At 36.9% G+C, this 22,392-nt stretch overlaps 1 protein-coding gene across 5 annotated transcripts in view; it reads left to right on the forward strand.

Annotated features, from left to right (window-relative positions):
- ABCB7 (ATP binding cassette subfamily B member 7) overlaps positions 1-22,392 on the forward strand; it is a 42,214-nt gene that overhangs the window by 1,045 nt on the left and 18,777 nt on the right. For 2 of the 5 annotated variants that reach the window (XM_075162478.1, XM_075162482.1), the window contains exons 2-4: positions 6,694-6,771; positions 8,403-8,489; positions 15,031-15,150. In XM_075162478.1, coding sequence (XP_075018579.1) covers positions 6,694-6,771; positions 8,403-8,489; positions 15,031-15,150 — 285 coding nt within the window. Of the gene's footprint in view, positions 1-2,696; positions 2,716-6,693; positions 6,772-8,402; positions 8,490-14,676; positions 14,699-15,030; positions 15,151-22,392 lie in introns of those variants that run through there. The other 3 variants (XM_075162481.1, XM_075162479.1, XM_075162483.1) reach the window with 3 other exon arrangements.

A 22,392-nucleotide genomic window follows, 5' to 3' on the forward strand; every position in this document is an offset into this window, starting at 1 on the left:
GAAGTAGTAAATTTTGGCGGGTTTTAATTTTGAAACTTGTGCAGGACAAGAAGTTGAGAGTTGAAATCGCAGACCAAATATATTTGGATACGTTAAAATATATCTGGGTACTTACGATTGTCCAGTGTTCCTGGAAACATTTCAGGTGTTAGTAAAAAACCAACAATGTTATCATGTTGATGTATAAAAGTATTAATTTTAATCCAGTTTTTCTTTTGAGTGTTTTTATTTTCACAGGAGAAATGCCAATTCTTGCTGATAATTTTTAATTGCCGCATGTTGCTAAATGTTGATTTGCACTAGATTTTCTGAACTAGAAAGCTAAGGCTATGTCTGTAGTATATATATGTATTCATCTCTTTGGCCTTTTAGTTTTTAGGCATTTCTGTGTTAGAAAGTGGTCAATTATGCATTTCTTTTTTTACGGTGTGGTGATTAATTTTTATTTCACTTCTGCATCAAGCTCTATTTGTATGAAAATTAGAATTCATTAAATGCATGAGCAAGACCTTAAATTTTGTTAAATAAAAACTTTGTGCCACATTATGACAAATAGACAACACATTTTATTTAAGTGTGTTATGCAGATTTATTTGATTATTATCTAGCAAGGGGCTCAAACTTAGTGTTCTGGAGTTTTTGGTTATAATGTCCTTCAAAATTTTGGGACTAGTTGATGTGATTTTTTTAACATTTAATTAAATTTGCTGACAGAGGAAAGTGCACTGTCCTGCGATTTCAGTTTTCTTTTTTTTTTCTTCTTGTCATTTTTCAGCTAGTTCAAGAAATATTGTGCCTGTCAAAAGTTGGCTAGGCACTTCAGCAGGTTGTATTTTAGAGTGATTAGCCATTGATTTTTACAAATCAGGTAATTCAGCATTTAACAAATCTTCTGGGAGCAAGTATGTGCATCCTATTTTAGTTTCAGTTAGTTAATTATTTTGCTATGTTTATACACTAATGAGGACTGTAGATATTTTTAATGGTCTTATTCTGAAAGCTTTTCTATATATTAAAAAATTGAAGAAACACATCTGGTTTTGCATTTAAAACAACTTAAACTTGTTTGCTGTGGTCCTAAGCTGCATGCTTCACAGTCATCTGGGAATAAGGTTTAATGAAAGTAGTGTTTTATAGCATGTGTTCTCGTGAAAGCCTCCAGGCTACTGTGTGGTGACACATCTTAGTATATATACTTTAGTGTGTGGGAAAGCTCTTATATTACCTTTATTGCTATATTCTAGGTATCAAATATGGGTTAGATTTTGCACTAGCTTATTGAATATAACCAAGAGCAGTAAATGTGAAATAAATGCCCATAATCCAGCCTCTTAATCTCACATGGGATGGGAGACTTGTGAAATCGAGATAGTTGGCTTTAATGGCTTGTCTTCCCCAAAGTGTTCCTAAATAGTAAGGGCCTTCCTGGGAGGGCACATCTGATGTGACACGGTTATTCTCGCTGTTCTAGTAAAATCACTTTTGTGACTAAAATCAACTGTACAACCACAGTTCTGCTTTTATTGATACAGCTACAGAAATAGCAGAAGTTTGTGACAGCATAGCTGTGTCAATTGAGTTGTGCCTTTTACAGCTCAGACTGCTGAACAGTATAGCCATAGCTTAACTCATGAGAAAAAATGTGGTTAAAGGAAGGAAAACGCTCTGGTGAAATATGACCGTAAAAGCAAAGTTACTAACCGTTCTTTTTGAAAAGGATGATTTCAAACACTTGCTCATCATCCTTCTACTTTACTTTGCATCCGTACAATACTTGATCCCTGCATCTTCGTTGTTTAGTGTCGGTTGTAAGCTTTTTTTTTAAGCTTACAATTAATTGTAAGCTTAATTGTATTATAATACAATGCATATATTTTCTATGGTACTTAGTACTATGAGATTCAAATATAGTAGAGTTGTTTGGGTGCTGTTGCCTTACAGATCCATGTCTGTCTTCCCTCACACTTAAATTTTTCAGTAGTTTTGATTAGAGCCTTGCTTTTCTGAGTAATAAGACGTGTAACATTTGTATCCTGGAGAGGAAAATAGCTAAATTTATGGAGGGGAAAAACAGGGGTCATAAATATTGTGGAACTGTGATCAGACTCCATTTCTTGATATTGAGATCAGTTTGGATTTCTGTAAACGTAGCTCCTTCAGTTCCTACTCCTGAGGTTGGAGTAGGGGGTTCATCGTGTCAAAACTCGTGTTTCGAATTTAGGATCTCTGCTGAGTACTAATAGAGAGAATGGGCATGTTGGATGTGGCCTGCTTGGGAAACTTTGAAAAGTAACCAAACAAAGACTGTATTTTTTTTCTAGGAAGCTTAGGAGTTTTTTGTGGAACAGTTTGCCCACATCCAAAATAAAAGCAATGGCAGATTCTATTCAATCTAAAACTTAAATGGAAGGAAAATAGCATTTGACCGAAAATGCCTAACAGCCTTTAGTTAAAGATAATTATTTTACTAGGAATCTGTATAAGTCAAGAAAGACACTGAGGAGGGGTTTCCTTCAGAGAGGATTTTGGCAGTTGTAGAAAGCAGGGCTTTGTAAATTATTGTAAGTGTAACGGTAAAAAATAGAAGACACTTTTTTTTTTTCCTTGCATTATCTTGCCCTGCCAGCTGCCACATGACGTGTGATAAAGAGCGTGTTCTTCTGCATAGTTTAATAATACTCCTTGCTCTGGAACTGGTTGTAAGACAAGTTTCAGGTATTTTCGTTAATTTTTTTTTTTTCTTTACCTGAAGCCTGGTCTGTTCTGTAAAATTATGCTGATGTTTATTGTCCAGGCGTCATTTCACATGTCCATGTGCATTGCTAAATTCTCTTCTCTAGACTTTGATGGTATAGCTGAACAGCTTGATGTATGGGAACTATTAATCAGCAGTCTCCGTTAGTCAGCAGTCTTTACTGACAGATATATGCTTTGTAATGGGAGTATTTGAAATTCCTTGAATTTTCAAAACCTCTTTATAGAGGAAGTATTGCTGCTGAACGGATCAGGAATCCTGTATGTCTGTCTATAAAAATGGACATCTAATAATACTGAAAATTGTTGCGAGGAAGGATATATAATGAAATAGAGCAGATGAAAGTATGAGAACTTGATCTGAAAATCATTTGGGGAATATGGGGGGGGGGCAGGGTAAGCAACACTCCCTGTAGTAGGGGGTGCTGTGGTGTACGTTGGGGTGCCTGCTGTGATGCTGCGTGGGTTTTCTGTTCTGCCATTGAGACGTGTTTTACCAAAACAAGCCAAATGTGAGGGTGTATTAGTAAGATGTTATGGAGGAAACCCCTTAAGGTATCTTTTTGTTAGCCTTCTTGGTTTCATTTGCTCTGGGTATGTGTACAGAGCAATTGCACGTTGGCCATTGTTAAACATAACTCCAGTTAAGTTTATATTGTTCATATTGGTGACAGTTTAGTCTATATTTATACCAGAATATTTTCACTTTTTCTCTCATCTTCCTCTGCTCTTTACTATTCATCTTTTCTTGGTTTGCTAATTCAGCAAAATTAACAGTGGGACTTGAATACTGCAGTGGTACTTGAATCCTACTTTCAGCTTTTCTGTTACAGTTAGTTTAAAAAAACCCATGCCCATTAGATTAGCACGTACATCTGGAACAGTACGTAACATACTCCAGAGAGAAGCTTGTAAGTGTGGATTTGACCTTGTGCAAATGTGTTTAATCCCTGTTGTTTGTTTGCATTTATAGTATTTAAACTACTACCAACAGTCGTGATACTTCAGCAATATGACTTCTATGTGCAATCAGTACTAGACATCTGTTTCATCCTTTAGCGTATATAGAATCATATCCAAAAATACATTAAAAGAACATAATGGTGCACAGTCAGGCATTCAAAAGTTAGGAAATGGCAGAATCAAAGTTCCCTGCATAATTTCTTAAATTCAGAAATAAGCAGAACTTGCTCCTGCTCTTTAAAACAATAACCTGCTACTTTGATCTGTTGCAATAAGGTTAAAGTATGCCTTTCCTTTGTAGTCTTAAATCTATCGGGAAAGAGTTGTAGTGAGGGAAAGTAGAGTCCTAAGTCTGCCTGCAGCGTGTGTGGAGAGTGACAGGGTGAGCTTCAGTCCCACTCATTTGGGCAGTTTTGCTAATAATACTATGATGGCCAGAGGGCTTATCAGTGGAGTAAATTGTTCACCTTGTTTAATTCTTTATTTCTTTGCTGAGGGTTGGCTTTCAGCAGGAGCTTGGGAGAGGATTGAAACCTCCAGTCTTCCAGGCTCAAGACTGAAAATAAGAACTTAAGTTTTCCTGTGTACTTTATGCAAATCTTTTCATCTTTTTGCTATATTCATCTGTTAACCCCATGACAGTTTATAGCTTCAGTCAAATAAGCAGGGTGTCTAATGCAGTAATTGAGACCAGATCTGCTGGTGTTTCAGTAGGAGTTGTTATTGTGATGTTGTCTGCCTCATATGTCAGTCAGAAGAGAATTTTTTTTTTGCAAACTTTGGGGTCAAAGGATATGAATTATTAGTAAAATATTTTTATTATGTCCTATGAGTACATTCTAGCAGAACAGTAATTAGCTTCTTTCCAGTAGCTGTTGGAGTATCAGTTGTCTACTTCCATGTACTAGAAATATACAACAACAAGAGAAAAATGCCTTCAGAGTTGAATACCTGAATTTCAATTCTTACAGTACTCAAGATTTTTTTTCTTGCAAGGCCAAGCCGGAGAGAGTGGTACTGCTCAGGAGAGGTTCCAGCTGTGTTGTCTTAAGAGAAGCCAAAGCATAGTTGTGAGCAGTGGTTCATCAGCCCCTAAACTTCTTTTTGACATGGTGTCTTGGCAGTCTTTTATCAGCATCGTGTGCTTAAAGAGGTATAAATGCTGGTGTAAAGATGCTGAGGGTTTCAACATACTGACTGCACTCTAGGCTATAGGAGACAGGAACTCAGTCTCATTGGTGTGAATGTAGGACTTGTTGGTATTAAGCCTCTCACCCTGGATGATGTCTCCGCTATAAATTCTAAATTGTCATAGTTTAATCCATACTTCTGAATGGCATCTGACTGGTGAAGCAGCTGGAGTTGTATTGATGTGATTTCCTTTGCTGAATTAGAGAACACTGGTGCCTTTTGTATTGGTTGCACAACTTAATTTGGTGTTGGGTTCTAGGTACTTCCCAGATGTCACGACAGTGGTTACTGCTAGGAGTGCTTACTCCTCCTCTTGCATGTTGGTGGGAACTTTTATCCAAAATAACCATGCCTTAGTAATGATTACATTAATTGGCAGTAACTTGGGATGTGCTGAGGCATCTTTAAGTCATTCTCTTTTTCCATTATATTTTCTGTTTGTGAAACTGTCACTGTCATATGGAGAGCATATTAATTTAGATGGAATCCTCTGTGCTGACATGCAACTGTAAAGTTATGAGTGTATCTACAATGAAGTGCCTTACAAATGCGGCTCCTTCATTTAACCCAGGTCTTGGAAGCATCAGGGCAGTTCACCCAGTTCAGTTAGGTCTACTAAGTGCAAAATGTATAGTTCTAATGTTTACTTTTTCTCTGTATATAATGTCATATAATGGAAATGTTTGAAATAAGCAGGTCCCATGTGGTGACTTGTGGGGGAATGATCTTCGTTTTCTTAAAAATGACTGACTAAATTATAACTTCTGGTATGTGTCTTAGGACAAGAGCAAAGGAGTGTTTAAGGCAACGTATAAAATATATGACGGTGCTGCTTTTTGCCAAGGTTAAAAATACCCTTTTTTATGATCAAGTTCCTTTTCCCTTTTGACATTTGTCCTTTGCCTTGGGCTGATGAGCCGTTCTTTCACTGTTTTGCTCTGTGGTAGTGATTTTTATATAGTGTGAGTGTATGGTTAATATTGCAACAGAGCGGTAAAAGATGTAATATTGAATGTGTCAAAGATGATGTGGCACCATCATTGCTAACCAAAAGAGAGGTCCCTGTTTTGCCACTGGGGAAGCACTGCCAGCTAGTCCATCTAAGGAAAATGAATGGTCGTTTGAAACTCTCATGGAAAATGAATTGCTTTCAGTGTAACATGTAAAGCATGCTACAGTTGGTGCCTAGCAGTATATCTATTAAAGATGCATTGACGGATATGTGAATATTGGGTATCTTACGTCCTGCCTACCTAAACTTGTAGTCAGCCTTGCTCTAATTTCTGATTGTCCCAGTGCTTCCCAGTCAAGAGCTGTAACTTTGATTAGCCTTGTGGTCTATGAGACAAGCATGGCATGAGCTGAGCTAAGAGGAATTGGAAATGGAAGAACTTATAAGCATAAGAATAACAATTCATAATGAAAAACAGAACAAAAGAATATTTGAAAGAAGACAGAAGACAACCTGGGAGAAAATTAAATTGAGAGGAAAGGGAAAACTTTGGGCTTTCATGGTACAAAAGAAACAAAGTCTGATGGGAGTGGGGATTCAGGGAAGGGAAAGGTTCATTGTCACTTAGCATTTTTAATGGTTGAATGTAATTTATTTTACAGCTGCTCCCCACCAGTTTTCTTTTCCTATGGTCAGTTGTTAAAAAACAAAGCCATCTGCCTTGTTTTCATGTTATGCTTGTTTACATAAACTAGGTGAATATTGTCTGAATGTGAAGTGCATGTTCTGCATGACTCCATTTTCACATTTTTTTCCCCCTTTTTATTCTGTAGGTTCCACCAATCGGCAAGCAAAGATCATGGCACAGTCTGGGGGGAGATTATTCAAGGCCATTATTAGAGGCTGCAGAGGTAGGTATAAATTGATTTTCTTCCTACTTGCAGGTCAGAGGAAACTCAAGCCCTTGGAGTTTAGTCTGCTGTTTTTTTTTTTTAATTTCACTATTTACAGTTTTGAAGTGCAGCAAATTAAATGGCAAGTTATGTTTCTGCCTCTAGAAAAGGAGATAACTTTGCTTAGAAGCTTCAGACTGTTGCACTCTCCTCAAGAAGTCTTTTTGAATTTCTAGAAACTAATGATAATACGGTAACTTACAAAGAAGAGTTCTTAAAAGTGCAGGTTTTGTGTGTTGATACTTAGATTCATGTTGTCAGGCATAGAAAATACCAATGCATAGAAAGCTGTGAGTTTTCCTTGAGTACGTAGGGCTTTATTACTTCAAAATTCTGCTTAAGTTGTGGAATATCAAGAAACCATGGAAATTTATTCTCATCGTTCTGAGTGCCAGGATGCCTTATTCCTATGAGGTCTGCTTGCCTTAACACTAATGTAAGCATAAGGAAGATGCAATTTTTACCGTTCGTGGAATAATTATGACACATTTCTAAAAAACTTTGCTTGAATGAAGCTAGGAAATGTATTTGTCTTGTTTTTCGTTTTCTTTATTATAAAAAAATAACCACTCATAGAATTGACTTAAGCAGCTAAAATCTTTGAGGGTCATTGGGACTTGAAAGCATGAAATCTACTTAGATTGGGTTTTGTAATTTTCTTTAAAATATGAAAAGTGAAATTTTGATTTGGGAAACCCTGCGGTCTGCTATCAAGCCATATACATAAAATGAGATTCCTAAAGAGCTTTTACATAACTTGAACCTGGAAATTGTCAACATTAGCAAGTCTTTTAAACAAAATGCAGACTCTTTTTGAAAAGCTTTAACACATCCATTGTTTGTGGCAGGCACTTTGAAACTGAACTTGGAGAAATGCCTAGTGGTAGTGAGTTGTTATTTTTTAGTATGTCTACATGCATTAATAAATTCAAAAAATTTCTCTGTATTTATTTAGCAGGGAATCTTGGCCACATGCTAAGAGAAGTGAGCGTTTGTTTTTAAAAAGCAGGTTCTTTTCCTGACTGCGCCTGTACATGCTGTACATGGATTGCAGCAGGGCTCTGGACCAGGTTAACTTGTACCTGTACTTGTCATATGGCGCCAGCAGGCTGTTCTCATCCTGATAGGAAAGAGAAGTGTGAAGCGGATTTATCTATTTATTGTGCCCCAAGTAAAGTTACTCTTCACGTACATGGAAAGAGTATTATTGCTTAAGTGTGTTCCACTTCATTTATTAATGTGCCTGAGTATGGTTATCCTCCAAAACTTTAATTTCTTTTCTATGTTGTTTAGTTCGCTTTTCAGTTTTTAGGTGTCCTTTTAACTGAAATATTTAAGGCTCTGTTATCTTTAGCTCCTGGCTGCTTGGAACATGCTCTTTACTATACTGCTAGATTTATAGTCCCTTTCTTACTATTGTTTCCTTAAGCAAGGCAAGGTTTTTAGGGAGAGGTAGTATCTTTTATTAAAGCAACCTGATACAGCTGGAGGATGAGAGAGGGAAAACAGACCAGTAGTTCTTTTTTCTGTTGGCTTTTACATGCATGTTTCCTGAGGTTCTTGCAAATTGACTTTTCATTTTCATACAGATCCTCCCGAGGTGGCGACTGATAGAAAAGAGAATGTGTTGGCATGGTCATGCAGGTGGAGGGCTTCACACAGATCCAAAGGAAGGGGTAAAAAATTGCTTAATTAGTATTATTTTTTAAATAAAAAATGTGATCATCTTCTTCCCCCCCCCCCCCCCCCAAAAAAAAAAAAAAAAGGCTGAAGACCCCAAGCAACAATTTGTGAAAAACTGTATTGGTAGATAGTGAATACTGTAGTGGAGTAGATACTATTTAATTGTCGATGTAGGCTTTCTAGCTCTTAATTCACCAAATGTTTGTAATAACTGTGTTGAAGTGCTTCAATTGTTTTATTAAAATTACAGTCTCAGTGTTACACGCTCCTTTGAAATTGGCCTGCCTTATGCTAGATTTTTTTCATGGAAAGTACGTTCCATTGTAATTTATTGTGGTTTGTTATTCTTGTTTGTGACTTGATACTTCCCTGTGACTTGACATTCAGCATAGAAGAAATCAGCTTGTGGATACAAGTTAGTGCATCAGTTGGTAAAATTGCACTTGAAGCAGGGGGGGGAGAGAGGTAATTAAACTGCATGTATTTTTACTTGGATTTAATGTTAATGCATCTGATATATTTTGACTATATTTATATTCAGGAAGCACATGTTAAAATAATTATGATAGGTATGTAAGGAGAAGCAGTACCTTTTATTAGACCAAATGATTACAGTTAGAAAACAAGGCAAGCTTTTGGTTAAAACAACACAATATAAACTTTGCATGATTAAAATTTGCAAATTGCAAAATCTTGAGTTTGTGTAACTTCTGTTTTCTCACTTCTTGTGCAGACTTACTTCTGGTGCTTTGTGTATTTGCAGAACAATTCTGTGTGATGATTATAACTTGTTCAAACTTGGGTGGGATCTTTCTAAAACTAGTGAAGACCATGTTGATGATGAACTGAAATTCCAGTGCAGAATCCAGGTCTTTCAGGGCTGGTTTGCTCACGCTTAACTATTCTGACAATGTATTTCCTGCAGCCTCATTTGTAAAGAAACCAAAGAGTTAAACCTAGGATTTCCTCTTAAATTTTGATAGGAGAATTATCCCTTCATTGAATCCAAACCTGTTTGTCCTACAGGCAGAAGTCAGGAGAGATGCTACCAAAATTTATGCTTTGGTAGTAAGAGGGGATTTCATAACCTAAAGTATAGCCAGCTTGTTTTAGCAAACATCTGTGATCTTTTCTGCGTAAGGCATGGGGGGAAATAATAATCGGGTATCTTCAGTCAGTAGTAGTATTGGCTCTGCAGGTGACATCAACTGTAATTTTAAGATCCTCCTTGCAACAAGTATAGGCTCTTTCAAAGATTTCCTAGGCAAAACAGACTTTAAAGCTAGCAGACTATCCTCTGTGTTTACCCTAATTATATATGTTATGGAATATAATTATTATGGATTGTATTTCTCTTGTAAATGGGAGGAGGGTATTATCTCCTGTGTTGTCACTTTGGTCATCACGCATCTGTTAGGCTTAATTATTTGTTCTTGGGGTTTTTTCCTACTAGAATTTCTGTTCACCTGGGTATGTTGATCAGCTGAATATTTCCTGTTTGCTGTCAAACTTCGTTTTTTCACAACTCTATGGAAAAGATTTTTTGGTATATACATGGAATGAACTCACCCTCATATGATTCAGTTGCAAATCGATTTCACAGACTCAGCTTCAGAACTGACCTATCTTCAAAAATACCACAAGGGGCTGTTTATTCTTTCTTTAAAAAGCTATTTCCTGAAATGCAGAAATTTTTCAACTGAACGCCTTCGCATGTGATGCACAACTTTCAGGACAAATCTATTTAATCATTATAGGTATTACATGTTTAATCATCATGTATTTTCTTTGGAGTTACTACTTTTAAAGGTCTACAGTTTGGCATCATTCAGAAATCTAAATTTCAGGGCTTTCTCTGGTCAGAAAGGAAATGGAAAGTTCTGTTTACCAAAACACTAGTAACGTTAAGGAATGGTGGATGTTCCTTAACGTTAAAACTCACTAGGCATATGTTAGCCAGAAATTTTGATGCCAGCTGATTTTTTTTAAGTCTGCTAGGCAGCGTAAATATTCCAGCGGCATTCTCCGTTCACCCATTACTTGCAGCTATTCCTGTATAAGCCAATCCCCTGACTTTTTTATTCCAATAAATGGAGCTATAATGTAGTTAATATAGGACATTGTCAGTTAAGGCTGTTGTCTAACTAAACAAATATTAGCTGTTAAAGGTTGCCCAGGAGAAAGCAGCAAGAACTAGCTGTAGATGAAGTGAAATGCCTGAAGAGTAAAAAAAACAAAGAGTAACATTGGGTGCAAAAGCCAAGAGTTCTCAGCAGCAATGAATGGAAGTAAATCTGATGTTACAAGTGCAGTTCTTGCACTTGTGTGTACGCACACTTGTATTCAGTGTGTAAAAGTACTGGCCCAATTTTCCACATGAGAATTTTTTTTCCCCTAGGATTATGCTTTTAGGAAAACTGCAGGTGATATACATACCAGCTATATTACACCTTTCTCTCTTCCAAATTTTTTTTGTCAAACCAGCCTGTTCATTCTGGAAACTGACTTTGGTACTGATGTTTTAAACTGCTCCTTGTATAGCAGCTTCAGGGGATACAGAACTGAATACTAAGGATAAACAGAGAGTATGAAGGGCCCGTTGCCTTCATCTCACAAGTAGCTAGGAGAGAAGCTTACACATCTGTTTTTTTACAAAATAAATTTTACTTGCAGCAGTGGCTGATGTGCTGAATACTGAAACTGAAAACAGTATTGTTCTTTACCACCTGTGGGGTTTTTTGTGTTAGTCTTTTGTACACAGAACAGACAGGAATAAAAGCTGTGGTGCCTGACTTGTTGCTAAGCAGACATATATTGCTTTCTTATGGAAAGACTGATAGTGACGATCGAGCCCTAATAATTAGCCTTCCCTTGCCACCATTTCACTCAGTTGCTATTTAGTTTGCTAGTCATTGCTTGCCTTCTGTGGAGGGATGTGTGAAGACAGAAGACTAAGTACTTTTTTCGCAAAGTTTGGAAGGAAAATTCAGGCCCTAGTCTGACATTTAAGCAAGCTGACAAGGCAACTGAAAAAAGAATCCTACCTCCTTCCTCACCTTGGTGTTTTGCTGCCTAAGTCACTGTATGGTCAGATAGTGAGCTAGTGTGAAGTGATCTAGCTGAAAAATAACGTGTCCAAATGGTGGGAACACCTCCTCCCTTCCTGAACAACTACTGCTGCTTCGCTTACAGCAAGCTGCATTTCATGGACTGAAACAATCTAAATGCCTCCTGCTATAAAATAAAAAGTAAGTTCTGTTCTCAGCCATGCTTTTTCTCAAGCTACTGAATTTGTAGGTATATCTGACTCTCTTTACTGAGACAAAACCCTGCAACAAACACTGAAGAGTCTTCTGCCAGTTTCATAAACTGAATCCGTTCGTCAAGGTGTTTCATGAGCTCCAGAGGTGGTGCGAGAAATGGGCTGGGACTGTACAGTTGAGTGCTGCAAAGAGAGGAGAAAGCAGGGGAGGAAGCAAGCTGTTAGTGGTGTGCAGATGTAAGACAGCTTGTGCTAGTACAATAAAGAGGATGATACAGCTTTGTGAGTGAGTGCACAGGGAGCCAGAACTCGGTCTCTTTTTCTTCATCAGCAATGACAGCTTAAATGCAAGTCAAACTACCATTTTCTTCCATCATACTTCTGATAGCTCATCATCCTGGCGTAGGCTTTATCCATGAAGTTACAGGGTCAACCCAGTGAATGCTCGGCAATACTCAGTAATCTCAGAGATTATGAAGAGGAAAGATGACTTTCTTTTTTCCCCTCCTTAGGTATTTTAAAAGGTCCAGAACCTGGATGGGATGGGTGGGGGGACAGGAAGATGGTCAATGCTCATTCCTTTGCAAATAGTCTTCAGTATTTGGTAGTGTGTTTTAAAAACATGCTGCCTTCAAAAAGAAGAAAAGGCTTTTCTTCGCTATATTAAATTTATAGTACTTTTCCTTCCATTCCTTCCATTTCTGTAGAAATAGGCCTTGGAAGAAAATATAAAACATTACTGCCACTTAAAAGGAGGTAAAATAAATGCATCTCTTAACCTTTTTATATACCACAGAGAATCAAAAAAGGGCCTGAGTCCATTAAACAGATTGCTCATTTTAGTTCTTAATGTTGCCACTTGCATATTTAAACCATTTTCAACTCGTGTTTCTGTACAACAGTAACATTTATTTCATGGTAAACTTTGATGTAATAACGTGTGCATTTTGCCTCTCCTTTGATATTTCTTCTTGTTCCTTTGCAAGGCCTTTGGCAAATGACTGGCTGCCTTCTGACTTTTTTTCTGAACGGATTGACTTCTGTCACCGTTCAGAGCCATGAAGAAACAGAAATAGATTCCTTGTTTGCAGCCGATGTATTTTGTTCTTTTTAATAGCTTTTCTGTGCAAAGTCTGACTAGCCAATAGCAACATATAATTAGAACTGCTCTGGTTGCACTAGTATCTTTTGTGTGATACAATTTTTTTTTTTAACTTCCTTTTAACCTGTAAGTGGTGATCAAAGATATTCTCCAAATGTTTGAACTTCTGTTTATGCATATCCTTGGCTCAAATGGAAAGATTCATGTATATGCTGCAGCAGGTACCTCCATCTCCTGAATGGGTAGGACACAACAGAAGCAGTTTTGCATCCTCTCTTCACTTACAAATCTTCCATATATCCATTTTTTAAAAGTAATTTGAAGTGTGCTTATACTGTGTAATGCTCCAATACATTTGCAATTGTTGACAAAAATGCAGTATCTCTTACCCTTTGGTTTTCTTTGAAGCTATGACTAGAAACACTGAGATGAATTTTCCAGTGCTTTTAAAAGCTTACATTTATAGGATTGGCTTCCCTGGTTGCCTCAGCATCTTACCTTTTAACAGAACTCTCCTTTCTTGCTCATTCACACTGGACCTTAACAGAGAATTTCTATTCTAATTTGTTTTATCCTCAAAGTCGAGGAGGGAGCATTTAAAGTACACAGTCTAGTGAGGGAAACATTAAAATAATTGTAAAACTCCCCCTTTCTACTGACTTCTGTAGTGAAAAGTCGTCTTTAAAAGGTGCGAACTAACTTTTTGTGCCCCTTCCCCCCCCCCCCCCCCCCCCCCCCCCCCCCCGACTACAAAATATTGCCTGAAAGGGAGAGATTAGCTGCTACTTGCTGCCCTCCCTTTAGCTTTAGATAACCTTCATGTCTTTCAAGTTAACCTCGGGGTAGCCAACACAGAAAAACAAGTTGTTGATGCTTGTGCTGTATGTTACTGCATGTGCTATTATTCTCCATTGGGTAGCAGGGTTTAGGCTTCAGATAATATATTTAGCTTGGGAGTTTAGTGGAATATATCTCAAGTGTAAGTGATACAGACATCTGTCCATCTGTAAAATAACCTATGTTTCTGTAAAAAAAACCACCAACAACCAAAACAAACAAAAAAATCCCAAACCAAAACAAAACCCCCCAAATCCCTAGTATTTCTCAAATAGACTTGTTAACTGAATTGTGGTCTTGTTTAGAGCAAAATTTGAGGTTTGGAGAAGGAGAACCTATTTGAAGAGTTCATTAAAAATTGACGTAATCAGTTAAGCTAATGTGTGGCCGTGTAGGTCTTCTGCCTCCTGAAGCCTGATTACCCAACTTCAGGGGCCATTCTGTTAAATGAAGTGGTGACATTGGAAGCGGAGTTAAGGCCACTAGAATAGTTTTCTTGCTGGTTGCCATAACTTCATTGGGCACCCATTGAAGGACTACCCTTTGGGTTCCTGAAAATACGCCCTAAAAGACATGGGCAGAGTAAGAGTATTTCTCACTTCTCTGCAAAAGTTGTAAGATGACCAAAAAACTGTGAAAGTGATTGTTGGAAATGCTTAAATTTGTAGTAATGCAACCAAATCATCTAAGCTGAAATTTATATTCAGTTCAATTTATATATCAGCATAAGTGTTCAGTTCCAGAGATTTGAGTTGCTATAATGCTAGTGATTTTTTTTTAAATACTGTATTCTATTGTGACTCACTGAATGTTCTCCATACTACTTATGTTTACTGTAGACCTTTCAGACTTCCTTCTTAGTTCTTGTTACTTCATTAAATTTTTTTTTTTTTTTGCATTTTCCCTCCCGTTGTTTCTGTGCTATGTTAAAACAGCTTCCAAAGAAGAAATACCAAGCCCTTGCATTTTGTACAGAAATCTTGAGAAGATAAAAAAGAAGGGTCAGTTTATTTGTTCTGCAAAGTATTTCAACTATGGTGAATTGTGGCTTTTTCTGTATTCCATTTACAACTGGCTATACTTGCATTCTTGAGGACATGTGAAATAAGAACAATTCATCTATTTTAACAGCGTGTTATGGATATAAAACTAAAAACTTGCAACTTGTAATTTTAATATGCAGTCCTAGTCTCAAACACTGTGAAGTGTCTGTTGCCTATCAAATAAAATACAGAAGTGATCCAAATGTATAAAATTAATTCTTATTTATACTGTTACTTTGTTTCCCGGAGTCTCTTTATAATACAATGCCTTTGTTTGTTCTTTCCAACAGCTGAAAGAGATAGATGCCAAAAAGATTATCAGAGCAATGTTGTCTTATGTGTGGCCCAAAGACAGACCAGACCTGCGAGCCAGAGTAGCCATATCTCTGGGGTTTTTAGCAAGTGCAAAGGTAAGAACAGATACTTCATTGTAATGTGGTAGTTACAATTCATCTGGAGTTTCTACAAGGAATAATTTTCTTTTTTATTATTTAAAGGCTTTTACAACCTTAAGATGTCTGTTTCCTGTATGAGGAGCATATAGTATTAAAATAATAGCTTGGATTTTTTTAACGGGGTGTGTATGCATGTGATATGCATATGTGTTGTTGCGGAGATGATGGTGATGACCAGAATTTTTATTTCCATTGCTCACATTAGTTTAGTCCAGGATTTTCCATTGCCAATTAATCATTTACATCATAAGTTATGGGAAATGTGAGTTAAAGGTTGCTTACAAATCTTCTCCTCGTGGGTGCTGCATCTGTCAAACAGGATTTCTTCAAGGCTCTGTGCCCATTTTCAACTCTGAACTTGAGCAACCTCGTGGTATCTACTCACAACTCTTGCTGTGCTATGGAAAAGGGGATTTGAGCTCCAGTCTTTTCTTGATATTTCTCTGTGAGATGACAGTGGTATTTCTGTTGTTTCAGGGACTCCTCTGGTGTCCTAATGTGAAAGAAACTGTATAACTTATTTTTTGTATTGAACCATGCTTTCATTCAAATGATTGTTCTTGTAGTCTTTTGATTATGAAATGGAGGGTTGCTCTTACCTTTACTTCATTGTGTGAAAGGATCTCTTATACTCTTACCTGCAAGAAAATTAGTGTTTATTTGTTCTTAGAAAGAAATAGGCATGCAAAAGCTCTCTGCAAGTTAATGGAGGATATAATTCAAATTTTGTGCAAACCTTGTAGAAATAGTTCAGAAGAGCAAATGTTAACTTTGTGCAAAAAATCTTTTGCTTTTGAAAAAAAAAATTGATTGCAAAATATTGGAAGTAAATTTTGTGAGTTTCATTGAGACATGTGGCTCAACTGGGTTGCTTCTAAGTATGGCAATTTTTAGCAAATATAAAGCTAATCTTAGTATCTTGCTGGGATAAGCTAAAGTAGGTACTACTTAGCAGTGAGTTTTAGCACTTAAGCTAGTTGCACTAGCAACTTATTAGCATTCAGCAACATTGCCATGTTATGAAAAGAGAGAAGAAACAAATTTCAGCTATGTAGGTGATAAAAGAAGAGTATTTGTAAGAGAAATGTGCTCATTTATTTGAGCTGAAGAGGAAAGGCCAATCCTTTGGTCTACAGCTCTTTCTCATGAGCAATCTATCAGGTGCTAGCTGGTACTGTCTACAGTAGATATTTTGGTTTGTGCTGCTGTGCAGGACGTTGCTGATAATGCAGGTGACAACATGTAGAATATGGCACGTCTGTACAAATAAACTTCCACCCTTTTTGTATGCCTGTGCAAAATATACAGCAATGCCTTCGATAATACTTAAAAACTATCTGGGAAACTACCTGCTCAAAATGCAAATGCTAGGAGCATTTTGCCTTGTATATGCAATTGCCCTCACAATAATATTTAACTGATGATATGCTTGGTTCATTGATGTTTTGGGATGTATATTTAAGAATACCCCATTTACCAGATGGATATGAAAATTCTTCTAACTGAAGTTTCTTTTTAAAGCCTCTTATTAGTAATGTGGATAATAATCTGAAGGCAATTTTGAAAGGAGTTTGAAGTATTTTTTTCTTCTTCTCTTCCGCTCTTCCTCCCACTTCCTAATTTGTAGGGTTATATGAATATGATGGAGAATGTGAATCCAGAATCTAATCCTGCATGTGGCAGCACTGTACCTTGCTTTTAGGAAATCTATTAACGTTTCAAGCAGCTTTCTGAGGCATAATGAAAACAAAATTGATGGCCAGGATGCCTGACTCTTGCAAATAGCTCTGTATTTGGTATAATACAGAGCTATTATATTTCTACTGGGAGAGAGAGATGTTTCCCCCTGTCAGAAAATCAGACACTTAATTGCTCTTTGGGGGAAGTAACTAGATGTTTGGATCTCTCCTAAGTGTTCTCTTAAATTTCCTACTTCAGATTCTGTACAAGGCAGCCTGGTAGTCCTGATGTCCAGAGCAGATTCCCAGAAGCAGAGCAGAAAACCCATTGAGCTTTGCCCAGGTCTTAGGAGATGGCTGTTAAAGCAGAAGTGTTTTGTGAGAATGTTTGTTTTGGCAAATAAGGATTTTATTGGGAAAACACACAGCAAGGTCTCTACAGAATATATATCCTAACAGACTGGGGTCAAAATTTTCACGGATGTCTTCTAGCTATCCTTTGCTAACGTTCTTTGTTTTGTTCTGTTTCTGTCATAACAAAGCTGTGTTAGAACTCAAACATTTTCGAATAACTGCAGTTTAACAAGTTCCCCCTCATCACCTGAGCTATGTCCACTCTTCCTTTGTGGGGTAAATTTTCTTAAATTGCTTCATACTTTACACGTGCTAAGTATGCATGTAGCTATTGTGGCATAACTGACATGCAATAGTTTGTAACAGAGCTATAGTAAGTCTGTCATATCTTTGAGCCCTGAACATCTGCTTTTCTTCCAGAGCAAACTAAAGGTCACTTTGTCCTAGAGAAAATTAAATACAAATCAGTTTACCTGTAGCTTGCCTGGACCATGTATAATCCTGTGCAGTTTCCTCATTAGCCCATTTGGGAGCCCTTTGTTCTGATTGTTTGTGAGGTTAATTACAATGTACTTGATAGACCACACAAGCAGATTGTTAAAGTTTCTCTGCTATATAGTTGTGTCAGCGCAAGAATGCCAGCATATCTTTCTCCTTACTGCAGTCCTGGCCTGATTTCTTTGTTCACTATGAACTTGTCTGCATCTGAAGGATTTACACCCTTATGGATTTTTTTTAAAGGCTGCTTGTTCTTAGGGGTTTTGCATAGAGAACTATATGATCATGATGCCTGCTACTAGTCACCTTCCCCAATAAGAAATACTTTTATAAGCCTTTTGGCCAATTTCTTCTGAGCTTGACAAAAAGAATTTGGTGAGGTTTTATACCTGTATATTTATAAAGTTAAGTTTCCAGTTAGAAGAAAAGATCCAAATGGTGACTCTCTGAGACAGAGGCTGTAGGGTGGCTTCAATTTTATTCTAAGAAAACTCTGGAGAAATGACAGTGGAGAGGTAGGTTATGAAATCCTCAGTCACAGGAAAAAAACCAGGAGTTCACACCCAGTTTGATTGGGCTTGCTTACCCACAAAACACAAAAAAGCTGGAGATCATACCTCCTTGTCCTGCTGCTTGAGAAATACTTTGTCTCTTTAAATCTTCGGTTCAGTAAAATTCAGTTTCAAAACAAAAGCCAGTTTGTGTGCAGCTACTGAAGAGCCTGCAGTTACAATCTGTCTTGACTCCGTTTGTGGGGCCCAGTTGCCTGTCATTGAACAAATTATTGTGATTTTTGGTTCCTTTTTGTCTGCACATAACCGCTAGTAGTATTGTTAGCCTTCAAAGTGAGCTGCTTGTATGGCTTTTTATGGCTGGGAGCTGACAGGATGGAGACTGCTCTAGGGCTAGTAAGGTCCTTTTTTCGTTGGAAGATTTGTTGTATTATGACACGCTTTAAATTTTTATCTTAAATATTTATAGCCTATCTAGACGCGTGCGATCTGAAAGATGCAACGGGAAGATAGGTGAGAGGAGTACACAAGGCATTATCTATGTTTTCAGACACATAGGTTAGCCTGCTCAGGTTCTACATATCTGGTTTTTCTTTTTCCACATTCCCTCTCCCATTTTTTGTCGTCTTTACTGCAGTATGCATAGTAAATGCTTCTTTACTTTTCTGTTTCTTCCCTTTTTCTTCTGTGGCACAAGAACAAAAAGTGCTCGGGCTTCTGAGAAGCTGGATTAGACACGTGAATATGACAAAATCGCTTGTCACCTCTGTCAGCCTGTAATGGTTTTTGGCTTCTTGGTCACAGACCAAGCATGCGTTATTCATGAGCCAGAGAAATCTTTCAGACTATCTGCATTTCCACTGACTGCTAATTCTGTAAGTTTCAGGAGAAGAAATTGTTTGGCTAGGGAGGCAAGGCACAAGTGGTGTGTGGTAAATTTTGTCTGCGTGCAAAGATAATGATATCTATCAGATCAGTTCAGATCTTGGTGTTGGAGCCCTTTTTGTGGGCTCAGATGGAGTTAGATAATTACAATAAACCCTTAGAAATTGTTAGCTTTTTGAGAAGTTTCACGTGAAAAGTATTTTTAAATTTTTGATTTTTTTTTCCTCTTACTGGAAAAAGTACGTTTCAGGCCATCATTAAATTTGAAGAAGGCATGAAGCCAGATGCTGCTTCCCTCTTTTGGACCACATTTTGTAGCTTCTTTAGCAGTCTTACCTCTGTAAGGGATGGAATTTTCTGTTTATATTTCCACAAATGGAGTTGGTGGATGTGTATGTTTATATTGGTCCACAGATAAATTCAGTCATCTTCATGTCAATGTTTCTCATTGAGTTATTGGCAAAAGAAGAGTTCACTGTAGACCAGTTTTATCTTGTTGGGGCTCAGCCTGTCACTAATTCATCATCTTTATTAAACAAGAAATACCGGGAAGAGCAAAAAGAAAGATAAGACTGTTTGCCTTAAAAGTAGTGTAGTCCCACAAGGGAATAGAGATGATGATGCATTGTCAGCTTAAAACAGTGCAGTCATTTAAAAAAAATGTTTAAACTCCTTTAAGCATGATGCATTACAGTATAACGTGCTGTTAAATGTGGGCAATTGAGTTGGGATGACTTCATGGGTGCTGTATTTGCTTTCCAATAAATTCAGGCAAGGATAAGCTATTAATTAAAAATTATAAATAGAAAATGTACAAATTTATATTAAAAGGGTCTTTTAATGGGAATTGTTACCAAGCATTAGGAAGAGGACGGAAACCTATATAGATATATCGCGTAAGACAATTGTTTTGCATGGTAGCTTTTCATAGTGTACCTAGGTGTGCTTAAAGCTTTTTGTTCTGTGCCAGCAAATCTAGACTACTAAAGAGATAGCTGTGAGTTTATGTAGAAGGCTGAAATTTTGTTTCCATTAATGTGAACGTGATCTCATTGACTTAACAAATTGAGTAGGAAAGGCCTGTTTCTAATAATGGCCTCTCATCTCTCTTGCTATAAATTTTGTAAGATTAACTTTTTTTTCTTTTAAATTACTGGAAAGCAGACTGTCTTGATTGCTAATGAAATGCAATACCATGCTGCCTTGTTCTTATTCAAGCTCTACCCTCCAGGAGTCAGAACAACTATAACCCGAGACCAAGCTTTAAATTTCATTTAAAACTCTATTGGGTAGAATTATATTGGTGTAAAAGAAGACATTTCTGCAAAATTGTAGGCTGTTACCGGTTAAATTAATTGCGAGTGGAGAACTGCAGTTTAAAGAATACATCTCTTTTCTTTAAACAGGCTTTAAAATATATCTGTAGTTCTATTTCTAAACTACCTATAGTGTAGCATAGTCTACTGAAGAGCAAAATCCGTGCAGAGGGATTTGTGAGAATCTGCAGCAAATCAAGACAATCTGCATTACATTACTCTTATTTTCTACTCTGTAGTCTCTCCAGGAAAACTCGCGCTTTGTCATGTTGGTCATCACTGTAACACACATGGTGGTATATTTGTCTTTATTAAGAACAAAATACCACCCAAAAATTGAGTTTCAGTAACTCTGAAGGGAAAGTAGGGTTTTTCTATTATACGGGGGGAGGGGGCAGCGGCATTTGAATTTCAGTATTGTAAAGATTCAAAATCTCTGTTAATGCATCCTCAGTTCTTTGTGGAGCTTTATGCTTAAGGTTTAAGCATGTAATGGCAGTAACCTGTTCGTCTGCTGTGTATAACTGAAGTTATCAGACGTTATTGTATACTGCTGCTTTGATGGTATTTGTTGGCTTTCTGCAGATAATGCTAACCTCGGGTCTTTTTTTTTTAATGGAGCTTTTCACAATTCTGACCTATTAAAAGGGGAGCTGTTGCTGAAGGACTCTCAGGCTTGCACTGCATAAATTTCAGAAGAATGTATTTGAAGTAGGACCTGATCTTTCAGTCGTTTTCTTTTTTCAGTCACAAACTAACCAGTAATAATCTCACCTAGATGCTCTCAGATCTCATCTGTCTCCTCTCAGGAGTTGTCTAGATTATGCTGTATTGAGAATTTGGTAGTCTTTTTTTTTCCTCTTTTTTTCTTTTTTTTTTCCTTTCCCCTCCTTAGTGTATTTCATAGGGGAGACACAGGAGGGAAGAGGAAAAAATGGATTCCTTCCTCATTTGCATTTAAAACTTTTGCCTAAAACAGCATTATATATTAAAAAAAAAAAAAAAGAACAGATGAAAAAAATTAACTTAAAATTTTTTTTTTTAAATTCTATAGTTAAAAGAACTATTTTCAAAACCCCAGTTTCCCCTCTTGGTGAAGTACCTGTCTTCCACTACTTACAGTAATTTGTAACACTGGGAATGTTTGATACTGGGAAAGTTGTTATAATTACTCAAAGCCTGTCTTCCAGCTTGAATTTGGACTGAAGTTGTGAAAGACTTTACCACTCTTTCCTCTTGAAACCTAGTTTTATCCAGTTAATTTACAGTTTTTTTCACTGGGCTTTCAGCTCTGACAGACTTCCCTAAATACAATTGAGATCTAAGTGGGTATACAAGACATTTGGTGGAGAGAGCTGAAATACTTTGTCAATCTGTTTTATTTTTTGTTTCTTCTCATGTGAAATAATTTGTCATCTACCCACAATTTTTTTTCCAAATATTGAAAAAAAAAAAACCCAACTTTAAGCAAAGTCAGCTCACTGTAAAGTATTTTAACATCTGCCATGACTGTAGGACTTAACATACTTGTTCAACTGCTAAAAAACTTGTATACCTTATTTTCAAATCTTCACAGTTAGAAGTAGTTTGAATTAATGAATTTTATTAATTATATTCTTGTTAGTATGAATGAGTGATGTAACAATGGAACATTAACAAGACTTAAGAATTTTATTTTCTTTAAGATTTTCAGTATTTTCTCATGCTACAGTTGTGCAAGTAAAAAAAATCCTAAAGTTGGTCTATTTACATATACAGCTGTCTTGCTTTTCGCATGTAGAGGAGATGCCACTGTTAGAGGAGATGCATTTGGGTTCTGGTGCTCTTACAAAAATACTTAGTGACATACTATATGTTAGGTTGTGGATATGACTTCGGTATTTTCTTTGAAAGCTCATATTGTTAAAGTAATTTGTAGATTTTGTAGACTGTACGGAAGGTTTTCTGTGCTGC

Source organism: Calonectris borealis, chromosome 13 (genome assembly GCF_964195595.1).
Source record: "Calonectris borealis chromosome 13, bCalBor7.hap1.2, whole genome shotgun sequence".
Classification (NCBI taxonomy): domain Eukaryota; kingdom Metazoa; phylum Chordata; class Aves; order Procellariiformes; family Procellariidae; genus Calonectris; species Calonectris borealis.